Here is a 13,469-nt window from a genome sequence, read left to right as displayed (position 1 = left end):
AGAACTTTCTGTCTCTGTAATGTAAAAATTATGCAGTCACATATGTTTACATATATTTGTACTTTGGATATTAACTGCATGAGTAGCCATGTAGGTCTTGTTCATTACACAGAGTTATGTATGTTTTAACTGTTAAACATGTCACTGTGCAGTAAGTATATCTGTGGCACAGCTGTGTAGCTGCATTTATTTAACACCAAAAGGGTCCTAATTTTACATGTCATGCTATCCTTGAGTGCCCCTCATGCCCCTATTACCCAGGTGCAAACATTTGCATTTATTTTTGGCACCCAGGAGTGCAAATTTAACTTAAGCAAATTTTTAAGTGCCACGATTTTAGACTCAGTGTCTTGTGTGGGTTTTAGTCAGGTGTTCTGGTTTCTACCGGCACCCCAAAGGCAAGCCAGAAGTGAATTACTGTTCCTCCAGTTTGCCAGCAGATAAGCATGCAAGAGTGTGTGTGTGTCTGCCTTGCAAATGACCGAGCTTATCAGGCGCAATGTCATTATGTGGGTATATGTGGGAAAAATATCACAGATTTTCTGTGGCCAAACTATTCTGGATAGCAGTTGAAAAACAGCTAAGTAGTTACCTTTCAAAAATGAGATGCGTGTAACATCACAGAACATAAACCCTTGGAGCTTCAGGGGTTCTGGCAGCCCTTACCCCCCCAGTTATGTCAGGGAGTTTTTGAAATAAGCCTATTGGGGGGGGGGGGGGTTCCATTCCCATCCTCTACCCTGGTTTTCCTTATCATGGAATAATTATGCCTTTGGTACATACGTGAAGTTTACTTTCTGCAGTTCTTTGTTCTCAGCTTCATATTTTCTAACTATGCAGAACATAAAATGAAAATGAGAGATATGAGTGTATCAAGAACTGGAACTATGTAGAGTGACTGCTTACATTTAGCCTTTCCCCTGCTGTGTCTACCTTCTCCATATCCGTATGTGCTCTGAACTCACCACTGAAATGCTCCCTAATTCTGTTATGAATGTCAGTTCACTTTTATTTATGTAATGTTCTGATCATTCATATACTTGCCTTGTAAACCTGATATCTAAGTATCGTAGTTAGCATATTGCTTAAAATAATGTTTTAATTAAAAATCATGCTACAAATGGAAGAGCAACCATATTTAAATGTATATTATATATACTTGCATTAAAGTACTCCTTTTTTCTTCCAAATACCTTTGTTGAATTATCACTTGTGACACGAGCAAATTTACATTTATATAAAAGTAATCTAACTTTATTAACATAAGCATTATGCTTCATATATATTGCTAAATATCATATAACCTAGACACATTATTACATAAATTATTCAATTCCTGCCTTTTTTTAAACAAGAAACATCTTTATTAAACCATCACTTACTACACAGGCAGTTATACATTTATATAAATGAAAACAAACCACACTGACACAATCCTAGTTGCAAGCATTTTACATCATAAACCATACTGAGACACTCCCAGTTGCAAACATTATACATCACTTATAATCTACCCAATCTTTCTCACTCAAACATTACATAGCTCATTTAAGTCCTGCCACCTTTATGACCTCTTTTCTCCCGTGTATGTATTGTTCCCCTAGTTCCCATTTTTTCCTGTGTAGTTTGCTCCTACCCTTTTTTAAAGATCTCAGTTGCTGTTGTTTTATCTCTTTTACTATATTCACTACTTCGAGTATAGTTGGTGTACATTTTGATTTCCATTTTGTAGTAATTGCTTTTTTGGCAGCCGCCATTTGTAGACACAGTAAGGCTTTACCATGCCTATGCAATTCTGATTCTGTATCATAGCTCAGAAAAATCATCTCTTTCATCAGACCAATCTGCCCACCCAGCATCTCTGACTGTGCATCCCACAGGGAATCTTTAAAGTCCACCACACACCGCAGTCCCAGAAAATATGTTCCTAGTTGCACTTTCTTCACCTTCACACCTCTAACATTTGCTGTCTGCCAGTCTGTCATCTTTCCCGCGCTAGAAAAATTCTCTGAAGTCTATTTGGGGTGTAAAAATCTCTAAACATTTCCAGGCAAAATCCTAAATCTTCTAGATCTTGTGTTTATTTGGGAGACTTGCATATATTCTCCTATTGTTTCTGTAATGAATTATCCAGTCTCTCTTCCCAATCCTTTCTAACCTCCTCTGATTGATTCTTGTGGTTATCACGCAATATTGTATATGCTGTACTAACTGGTCCTTTTTTAATGGCAGCTTCTGTTCTAAGTTCTATTAAAAAAACTACCAGTGCTGGCCTATTTCTTTTTCTCTGCCTATGCTCTTATATGAATCCCTGATAGGGAGGGAAGGCAATCTCTAACCTGCAGTCCAAATAAATTCTTAGTGTCTTTCCATTATATCATCCTTCCCTCGCTACTTATTTGCTCCCAATACGTTGGTTCCTTTGTCATTGTTCTCCAGTAAATTCATTCCCCCTCTTGCCTGTTGTCTGTATCCCTAATTGTAGTCATCCCTATCAGCAGACTCTCATTTCTGCATTCCTGTGTTGGTTTAGTTCTTAGAATACTTCCTGCTACTTTATGGATATAATGTTCTGTAATATTCTGCATGATTATTATTATTCTCCTTAAAAGCCTGCATCCAAATTCCCAGTCTCTCCTTGTTTCTTGAGCTTCCCCCATGTTTCATCATCATCCCTTTCCGCTTTGAATTATAGTTTTTTACTTGTGCTTATTTATAGGAGTAACAACTGTGTAGCTCTGAAATACCCCTTCAAATTGGGTAATCCCAATCTGCCATGTTGTGCTAGAAGAATCTGCTTATACCACTTGACTCTTGCCATCTTCCCCACCCAGGTAAAGTCCTTCAGCTCTTTATTGCCCTTTATTAACTGCTACCCACAGCTTCTCCTCTAGTTGATAAAAATATGCCTGGCTTGTGTACAAAACTAAAGGGACTAGCAACATTTTAACTGCTTGTGTCTTACTATCCATATCCATATAACAAAGCTTCCATTTTCTCAGTTTTTGTATAATCTTTTGTTTAGTCTCTTCCCACATATCCTTAGCTGCCACACTAGAATAATTTTTAATCCATACTCCTAAGTATTTCATTTTATCATGTCCCCATTACTATGGGTATTCCTGAACCAGTTCAAGTGTGGTTGCATAATTTACTGCTATTGTCCTTGTTTTAGCTTCATTAATGTTGTATCCTGAAAATATCTGAAACTGTCAGTGTTCCACAATACTGTAATGTCTTTTCTGGTTTTGTAAGGTACAACATAATATCATCTGCAAATAAAGCCAGCTTTTTTTGACTACCATACCAATTATATCCTTGAATTTCTGAGTCCCTTATTTTCTTTGTCAGTGGTTCTAAATATAATGCAAATAATAGAGGAAAAAGGACACCCCTGCCTGGTTCCTCTACTCAAGCAGAAATTATCAGAGAGGACCCCACCATCTTTACTTTTTGCTTCCGATCCCTCATATATTCTCCTAAACAACCTTATATTTTTTTTAGGAAATGCAAATGCATCCATTGCCCTGTTCATAAAGTCCTAGCTTACTCTGTAAAATGCTTTCTCTGTATCTAGGCCCACCAACAACTATGGTATTGTCTTACATTTTTGCTTACCTCTGGATCATCAGTGTTCTGTTAATGTTGTCAGATGTTTGCCTTCCCTCCACAAAACCACATTGATCCATATCTATCAGTTTTGGCATTACATTTGCCATTCTTTTAGCCATTATAGGCATGAACATTTTATAATAATCATTTAGTATTGAAATGGGGCTTAATGAAGCTAGATCTGATGGGTCTTTACCTTCTTTAGGTATTACAGCTACTGCTCCTCTCTTCCAGGATGGGGGTACTTCTCCTCCTCTTAAGATGCTATTAAACAAAACCTTCCAGATCTTTATCAGTTTTTTCCTCCTAGCTTCCAAACTTCCACAGGAATACCATCTATTTCTGGGGACTTTCCTATAGATTGATTATACATCAGTTTTTATCTCATCTTCTTTCCTGCTAGTGATTGAGCCTCATCTACCTCTAACTTTGGTATATTTAATTCTTCCATAAACATTTCCATTTATATCTTTTCTTGATTTTCATACTTCTGTGCTTTATAGAACTCTCATAGAATTTCTGAAATATTTATAATACCACTACAGGCTCTCTTGTTACCTTCTTTGTTATACGCTCCCTAAGTCTGGCAACAGCCTTTTATACTTTCTGTTTCCTGAATCATTGTGCTAAAAGATTTTGTGCTCTAGTGTTGTTATCAAAAAACAGTTGCTTAACAGCAATCTTTCTAAGCTTATGCATATTATCAAAGTAATCCTTTATTTTCTGCCTAGCATTCCACAGTTCATCCTCCTCTTTTTCTGTGAGATTCCTCCTGTTCTGCAATACTTCAGCATTTGTCAGTCCCTTTAAATAATTCTTGTTTCTTCTTAACCATAACTCCCTTTCTTTTATTTCCTCCCTATTTTTAAACTCCACCATAATTTTATCCCACTCCTTAGCTATATTTTCAGAAGAAATTTATATCCAGTCTAACAGCTCCTGAATAATCTCCTCTACCCATTTCTTAAATTCCTCTCTTTTCACCAGATAGGTGGGAAAGCGCCAGTGTCTCTTTTTTATTTCTTTACCCTATTTTTTTTATTTTAGCTGTTATTGGCGCATGATTTGAAATAGTTATTGGGTGGATATCAAGACCTTCAATTAAGTGCACATGTTCCTGTAAAATTTAAATTCTGTCCTGCCTAGCCCAGTTTTTATATCTTTGGGAATAATATGTAAATTCACTCTGAACTCCTATTACTGAATTCACATCTTCCATGCCAAATATTTTCATACATTTCTTCAAAAATCTACCCTCCTTTGTTATATTTTCCTCTGTCCCCCCCGACACATCCTCACTGCTGCAAATCAAATTCCAGTCCTCACCTATAATTAATATTCCTTACTGAACACTGACTGTTTCTCCCAGACTTTTCCTAAGCTCTGTTGTAGCAGTTTTAGGTGGAATGTAAACACATTCCAGTATAATCCTCTTTCCCTGTCAGTAGCCCCTTAGTACTACAAATCTGCCATTGTTAGCTTTTTTTATATTCTTCTATCACTGTTTCAGCTCTTGCAGTTAATATATGTACTCCTGTTTTCCTTTCTCCCAGGTATTTCACTGAATAACCAACCTGAAAACCTTTCTTTACAAAATTCACATGTTCATTTCTTTGCAAGCGTGTCTCCGGTAACATAGTTATTTGCACTCTGCATTTTTTAATATAGTTCACTACTCTTTTTTTGTATTTATTTTGAGGCCATTTACATTTAAAGACATTAAAGAAAGCATCATTGTATTAAAAAGTTATTATTCCCACCTTATATGTATAGCACCTTTTTTGTTAAATGTCTTTTTCCAGCTTTTGTGTTACATGCATGCACTGTTTGGCAGGTTGAACTTTTATACAGTTGTTTCTTGTCATATCCACTTGAGCTTATGTCACATCTTATCAAATGTTTTGTTTTATTGCAAGCCCTCAAACAAATAAAACAAACGCACCTCAATACCCCCTAAAACCTATTAACTTCATACTAACACACAAAACTATGTACACATTCAGTTATTGAAGTCTTACCCTCCTAATAAGAAAAAAAGTCCAAACTTAACAGCTACACTCAGAGACTTGAATTAACCTAAAAGAAAGGTCATCTCTGCTAAGAAGCATGATGTAGCATGTGCTTCTACTAAGTGGTTATTGGTTTTGTCTTATCTTTGTAGGTCTCCCAACTGGAAAACCCCCTGAATATTTTCAGAGAGCATTAACTACCCTTGGAAAACCCCTGAATACTTTCAGAGAACATTATCTCCTAGCCAGTTTCTCTTGTCTTTTTTTTCCTCAGCCAGTCACTGTTGTTCAGACTGTTGCTCTTATCAGCTCTTTGTCAGATTTTCCCCATGGAGACATGAGAACAAGACAGTCAGTTTCTCTTTATCAGATTGGTTCCAGGTTAATCCAGTCATTTCCCCATGAAAGAATGAGAAAATGTACATTATTTTTTTTTTGACATGCCTTTTAACCAAGCTTTTTTATACATTGCAGTGCCTGCATATCTTAAAACTGAACAAGAAGAGAGAGAGAAGGGAGAAAGAAAAAAAAAAAAAACAGCAGCACCTCTTTACAATCCCTATTGCACTTAATAATTGAAAAATTACTTTATAGCATGTAAAGAAAGCCACATGCCACAACGTTGGTACTATTTAAGAAAACAAATATTTACTTACATTTAACTTTCTCCCTCCTCTTCCTCTTCCCAAACCACTTTTCCAAACATTAATGAAATGAAGTAGGACATATTCTTTAGAATCCCCAAGTCCAACGTATTCTAAAAAAGTTCAATATTTCCAGATTTTCTTCTTCTGTCATATTTCACAAATATAATTATTGCATTGTAGTCCCATATTAAGTCACTGATTTTATTACTGTTCATCTCCAAAATCCTGTCTCTGCTTAATTTCCCATATACACTCTTGAGTCTTCTATTTAACTCTCCTGCTCCCTTCCTTCTCTCCAACATTTTCCTTTGAAAATTTTGAAAAGGTTTCACAGGTACAGTCCCTATGTGGTCTTTATTACCAGAATAACAAGAAGCAGAATCTCTTTCTGTTTCACAGCTTACTTTTTGTTGGACAAACTTGTGTATTTCCTCCTTAGCATGTACTTCATCAAAAAATGATTTTGTCCCTCTAGGGAAGAATACGTAGAAGACAGCTGGGTACAGCAGTTTGGATCTCATACCTGTATCTCGACATTCCCTGAATTGTGGAATAAATTTGCTCCTCTTCTGTCTGGTGTACAATGAATAATCGTTCTCCACAAACACTCTGCTGTCTCCCACTGTTAGTACTATGCCCTTCTGCCACAGTTTTGTCAGAATCAAGTCCTGCTGGCAGGATTGCATCTTTACTATTAAAGGTCTAGGTTGCTTTCTTATAGCCAGGTTTGGAACATAAACACAATGTGCCCTTTCAACTAACAAATCCTGCTGTGGAATAGCAGTCCAGTTGCTTATTTGTGCTTTCATAAAATTAATGCAGACTGTTCCTTCCAGTTTCTCTGGTATATCTAAAAATCTCAGGTTTTCCCTACGTGCTCTGCTCTTACTCTATTATTTTTTTTTGAGACATCTCATCCTGAAGCAGTCTCATATTCAGCTAGCCTTTTCGTTATTTCGACTTCTGATTTTGGAACTTTATCATCTCATCTGAATATCACTTTAAAGCTTCTCCCATTTCTACAGCCTTTTGTTGTTTCTGTTAGTATTCTCCATTAGTGTTCTGTTTATTTTAACCAGGTCTGTATGCAGTTGTCTTATATCTTCCTATAGGTTACCAGAAGTTATGTCTGAAGGTTGCATTGCATTTTGCTGAACAGCTGCAGACCTTTCCCCAGTCAGCGTTTCTTCCTCACTCTTTATAGCCGACTTTTTCCAGGTCTTCTGTAGAGGCAGTCTCCAGGTTAAGGATGAGATCCGTTTTTAGTCTGTCCTTAAGTCAAATTTGTATGCAAGTTGAAACACGTACATGGAACGTTCTACTATACTGTACTGCAATACAGTACAGTAAAATATTCCATACAAAATGTTAAACTTACCTCTTTCTAAGCTTCACTTCACATTTCAGTACTACAGGCATCAAAAAAGAATGTTTTCCACTCTTTCCTGAAATTTCAGAGCTGTGCTAGACCTCCTGCTGTCACCTAGACCCTAGTGAACTGCAATGTCATTTGCCCATTCTGCTTTACAGTACAGTACAGTAACTGCTTCAGTGCTCTGTATTGTTCAAGCCAGCAGTCTTGATCAATCAGATCACCAACACAGCAATCTCTTAACCAATTGGATCTCTTGTTCTCTGTGAAGGAGGAAGTAACTGCTCTAACAAGATGTGCAAGCAGCTTCATGAATGGGGAAAAGGAAAGTACAACAAAATTCTTCATTTTAAGTAAGATTTGGCAGCTTTAAAGATTTTTATTTATTTTCACATTATTTCTGACATTGCAGCAGCCCTTTCTTATCTATGGGTTGTGTATGTAAGCTGGGTGCCTGTAACTCGAGGGACTGCCTGTATTTCTCTACTCCTGGCATCCAGGCAGTGCACTTACCAAGTCAGTTACTGAAATTTAACCATAAACACAAGTCTACTGGCCTCCTCTGCTGAGTTTCTGTTTTCACATTGGGAGAGCTAGAATTAAACTGTTAATCAATGTACAGCCATCTTGGAAGTCCCGCATTAAAGTGCTCCTTGAAGTTCCTTGCTCTTTTGTAGAAAAACAGTGGTTTGTCCCCAGATTTTTTTACTGTCCTATAATATGACATAATTGTGTCACACTTCCTTCTGATGACATTTATTTTAGAGATTTTACTCCACAGCATTGTATTTACTTAAAATTGAAACGTCATTTTTTTCATTTTTCTCAAGTGAAATATATTAACATTGTTATTGTCACCCTTCAAAATGGATAAAGCATTAACTGTTTTTTTAACTGTCTCCAGCTTGAATTGTTTACTAAGTAACTTTTATAAGTAGGTTGTACAGGTCTGTTTCATGAGCTCACTTCCCTCACTCTCACCCATCAGGAATGTTAGGGAGGGCTCTTCATAGACTTTGTTACGGTCATAGTCCTCAGGAATGGAGTGCCAGTGTGCAAAAGTTGTTTGTGCATCAGCATGTGAAATAAGCCCTAGTTTCATTTATAAAATGGCGGAAAATATAAAAAAAATCCTGGAATCTTGTGGGAATAAACCATTAGATAATGAATAAAGGACCAGACCTGTACCCAAACAGGGAAACTGCCACAGTAAAGTAGTTATTTACTTCACTGTTTATTCAACCTGTGCATCATACTATGTGGGAAAAACTGAAAGGTGTTTATGTAAGAGGATTTATGAGCATAATTACGACATTAAGAATCGGAATGAAAATGCTCTAAACAAATGCCCGTTAAATTTTAGATTGTTTTCTTTTTGTATTTTGGAGATAATTGTTTTGGATGGGAGGGAGGAGCATGAGAAGGTACACTTGAATACCAGGAACTGCTTTGGCAGCTCAGATTGAATGCTTCAAACCCACCTGTGTTAAATGAAAATATCTGTATTTACCCCTGTGTTAACGGCATGAGCGGCTATATTGTGAATGTTTTTATTACTAGCATCTAATTGTTACGCTTCGAGGGATTCCTGTATTTTATCTTGTGTAATATCTATTTGCTATAATTAATGTAGTTAATTCAAGAGATTTGTACTTGTTGTTCTAACACATTTCTTACCCACGGTGGTGCAGCAGTTAGCTTTGCTGCCTCACAGCAAGAGGTTCTCCGGTTCGATTCTCTGCTGGGGTGCCTTCTGTGCAGAGTCTGCCTGTCCTCCCTGTGGTTGCGTGGCTTTCCTCCGGGTGCTGCGGTTTCCTCCCACATCCCAAAGACATGCTGTAGGTGGATTGGAGACACTAAATTGGCCCTTGGCATGAGTGTGTGCCTTCTGTGAAAGGATGGGCGCCGGGCTGGTAACTCGACACTGTAAAACTCAACTGCCAATCATGAGCAGACAGGTGATCCACTGTGGCGACCCCTAACCGGGAAAAGCCAAATGAAGAAGAAGTTCTAAGACGTTTCTTAACTATTTACAATTCATGAAATATAATTTTTTTATATGTAAATTCATTATAAAATTTTGCTGTTGTACCAGTACAAATATATGATCTTAATTTTAATTTTAGGAGGTCCCTTTAAGGATGTATAACAGTTTAACAGTTCATTAACTTGTTATGAAATATGTATATGAAAAGAGGGCTTACTTTACTGTTTAATTGTTCTGATGAAGTATTTGGCAGTTTTTGGCAGAAAGTGCTTAAATTTTGTCGTTAAATTGTGTGGATTTTAACAATTTTTGTTCATTTATTGCTATGATTTATCCCCTACTTAGGTGTACACTGAACTTGTGACCAGCATATGTTTGTATTTTTAACTTGCAAGAAGCTAGGCTATAAGGTCTTTCTTTTAGCTTACTGAGAAGATTAGTAACTTTTTGTAAATATGAGGAGAATGGAGAACTTACTGTGGGGCAGCACCAGACAAATGCTGTTTTGTCCCCCCTTGTGGTATGCTAACAATAAAGCCACCCCCCCCCAGCACCTTGTAAAGCTAATTTGTTCTCAACTTCCACTTAATTTTACATTGCAGAAGCTTGTTTGCTGTCATCTTCTGTTGATGAAGAAATTTTCCTATGAGCCTAACCACCCACCAGTAGTGAAACTGGGTTACTGTGTTCATCAGCATGTAATGTCTTTAAGTGCACCACACACATATGCTTCTATGTATTCACCTAATCTGCCTTTGAGTTACATACATGTTTTTGGTCATTTTGACATGGTAGTAGGCATGTTACCTCCATCGAGAAGTGCAGCCTTAATGAAATCATCTTGTTCCCTCCCCTTGAAGTAGAAGTAGTCTCCCTCAATCTGAAGTGGTCAAATCATTGTCAGTCTGTCACTCCCTGACCCCGTGTAGGATCCCTTCATCCTTTGCATCCATCTTTGAATTTGGAGCATTGACTCCATAGTCTGGGCCCTATCCCTGTCTGAGAAAGTTGTTTTTATCAACGTGCCTACCTATCATTGAGGTAATAAGTGGACAAAACTCCCCAGTTGTGGTTCTATCATAGGAAATCACTGTTGGTGTGGTTTTTAAGTTTGCATTATATGGACTTTTTTTCTAATGAGTTTCACTTTTCTCTCTGACATTGCTAAGTATAACTTATGGGTCATAGGAGATTGTCACCCTCATGGATGCAGAGGGCCATCCCACCTGCAGAAAAGCTTTTTCTTAATGGCTTGCTGGGTAGAAGGTTTGATCTGTTGTCTTTTGGTTGAACATTTTTCAAGGTTGTAACTTGGTGAAACATAAGTGAAAAGAGTTTTCATTATCTGTTTTACCAATCCTTTAGAATAATCAGGTCACAAAAAAATGCTCTTTTTTTATTGAATGACCATCTATTTTGTGGGTCAGAACTTTTTTATCAGTTCATTAGAGAACGGCTTTATGGTGCATATAAGAGTGACACAGAATTGTGCTTTTATAGGTGGCATTAAGCCTCAGTTGTGAAGAAACCATGTTTTCTACAGATATGAATCAGCTACATCCTTGTGCTTTCCCCTTAGAAGTAATGATAAGCTGCACATTCGCAGTATATTTCAAAAGTGACATTGTGGTATTGGTTTACTAATTTTATTTGAGTTGTGTACTGCAGTGTCAGTTTTCTTTCCCAGAATTTGTCATACCATGAATACAGTGGCAGTGATAACAGCCAGAAATGTCATCATGAAAGAGATGGCATGTATTCATTAAGTATTGACTTTTCAGTACTTAGGGATTTGATATTCTGAGCCCTATGCAGGAGAAGGTCAGTTTTTGTAGTGTGCTGTACACAGGAAGAATTTCCTTCTTTTTTAAACACAGCCTACTGAAGAGGTATGAAAAAATTGCATATATGATAATGTGATTTGTTTCATTACATTTCATTCTGCAGTTGTCCACAGTGATGGTGTTGCCTGAGGTTTTATGGGTAGATCAGTGGATCAGGTCTTCCACCTATACTGTGACACTAGCAGTTTTGACATTCTATTCATTTTTAACATGTATTCATGATTTTGTCATTAAGTAATATCCTTCTTATACTTATGAGAATACCAATATATTGTTTGTTGTTAATAATTAGTCAGAATTTTATTTTGCTTTAATACCAACAAATGTGTGATAACTCGTATGTTTATTTTGGTTTCATTTGTCGTGTATCATACTTTGAATATTTGTTTGATTTGTAGGTTCATACAAAATTCCATTGTCGGCAAGCACATATTCCTGGCTCTGAAACTTCTTGTTTAACATTTTCATATACTGGCAATATTTTGGCTTCTCGTGGAGGTGAGTGTATGCATGCACACAGAAACTGACTGTATTGTTCCTTGATTTTTGAAAAAAATTATAAAAGGACAGTTTGGTAAAATGTTTTGCCGTTAGTAACATTTTTTATGATTCATAGGTAGGTACTAGGCTATCCGCCCTAGGGCCTATATAAGCCTAGCCAAAAAGGTTCCCTGGCTTTCGCCACCCAAGAAAGTTATTTTCCTGTGCCCCTGTCAAGCAGTGTTGCAGAAGTGATCCCCTGGGGTGATTTTTCTATTTCCCATCCAGTCATCAAGATTTTTCTTAGAGGGCCAATGAGGAGCTTTGCTTGACATGAATGAGTAGTTTGCTCCAGAGCATGGGAAGTCTCTGGGGACAGGAATCTATCCCTCTAGCATGTTCTGTTTATTGTGGTGACAAGGTTTAGGTCCCTGGAGCGTGTGGTTCGGAGAGATTGGGATTTCTTTAAGTGTAGCATGTCCAACAGCTCTGGGTTTGACATAGCTTTGTATGTTAGGCAGAGATCACCTCCAAGTAGGCGATATGCGACTAAGTAGAGCTGGAGTTTTTTGAGATTGTCTGCGTATGGCATCTGTTTGAGGCCAGTAATCCTCTTAGTGAGGTATTTTTGTGGCCTTTCCAGTTGTTGTAGGTGTCTTGTGAGATGCATGCCAAAAGGGGCATTGTACTCTATAATGGGTCTGATGAGGGATGAGTAGAGAGGAACAATGATGACCTTTTTTCCTAAAGGAGAACTCTTTTGTGATGAGGTGTGCTACGTAGAAGGATTTCCTGTCATCTGGCGATGTGGTTATCTAAGGAGAGACTACTGCCAACCTGTGTCACGAGGTCTCATCAAATTTTCAATATTTAGTGAGCTACCACCTATGTGGTAGTTTATGGGTACCGACTTTTTCTCAAAGGGGATGACAGTGCACTTCTTGGCATTGAGCTTGAGGCCATGACTTTGACACCAAGCATCTGTATCTGTGAGGCCCTTTGTAGAATATCTACATCATTAGGTGATTCTGTTATGGTTCCCAGTTTGCAGTCATCTGCAAACTTTGTTAGCCCAAGACCTTCTTTGTTGGCCTGCACTTCAGAGAAGTAGACGCCGAACAGGAGAGGACCCAGGACCGAACCCTGTGGTACTCCACTCGTCACTGGTCTGAAGTCGGATTTGGAGTCGGCTACTTTTTCTGTGTGGGTTCTGTCACTGAGCCAGTTGGCCACCCATCTTGTGACATAGGGATTTATGCCCAGTTTAGTGAGTTTCTCTATAATTCCAGAGTGGGGGATGGTATCAAAAGCCTTGGCAAGGTCAAGATTGGCTGTGTGCACTACCTTGCCCTCGTCTACGGCTCTAGTGACTGCTTCAGAGAAGTCAATCAGGTTTAGTAGACATGATCTACCTTTTACAAACCCAAACTGAATGGGGTCCAGGGTTTGGAGGTTACCCATGTCTTTGTTTATAAGCTCCAAGATGATACGTTCCATGGCCTTGCAGACCAGGCTCAT

General features: G+C 37.8%; 1 protein-coding gene across 1 annotated transcript in view; it reads left to right on the top strand.

Moving 5' to 3' along the window:
* Positions 1-13,469, top strand: part of WDR70 (WD repeat domain 70) — a 2,546,720-nt gene that overhangs the window by 1,623,763 nt on the left and 909,488 nt on the right. Inside the window, exon 11 of the mRNA XM_044069907.1 lies at positions 11,870-11,969. Coding sequence (XP_043925842.1) covers positions 11,870-11,969 — 100 coding nt within the window. The remainder of the gene's footprint in view (positions 1-11,869; positions 11,970-13,469) is intronic.

The sequence above is a fragment of the Protopterus annectens genome, chromosome 1.part0 (assembly GCF_019279795.1).
Source record: "Protopterus annectens isolate FY-2018-M chromosome 1.part0, PAN1.0, whole genome shotgun sequence".
Lineage (NCBI taxonomy): Eukaryota > Metazoa > Chordata > Ceratodontiformes > Protopteridae > Protopterus > Protopterus annectens.
This window is presented reverse-complemented; position numbering and strand designations above follow the sequence as displayed.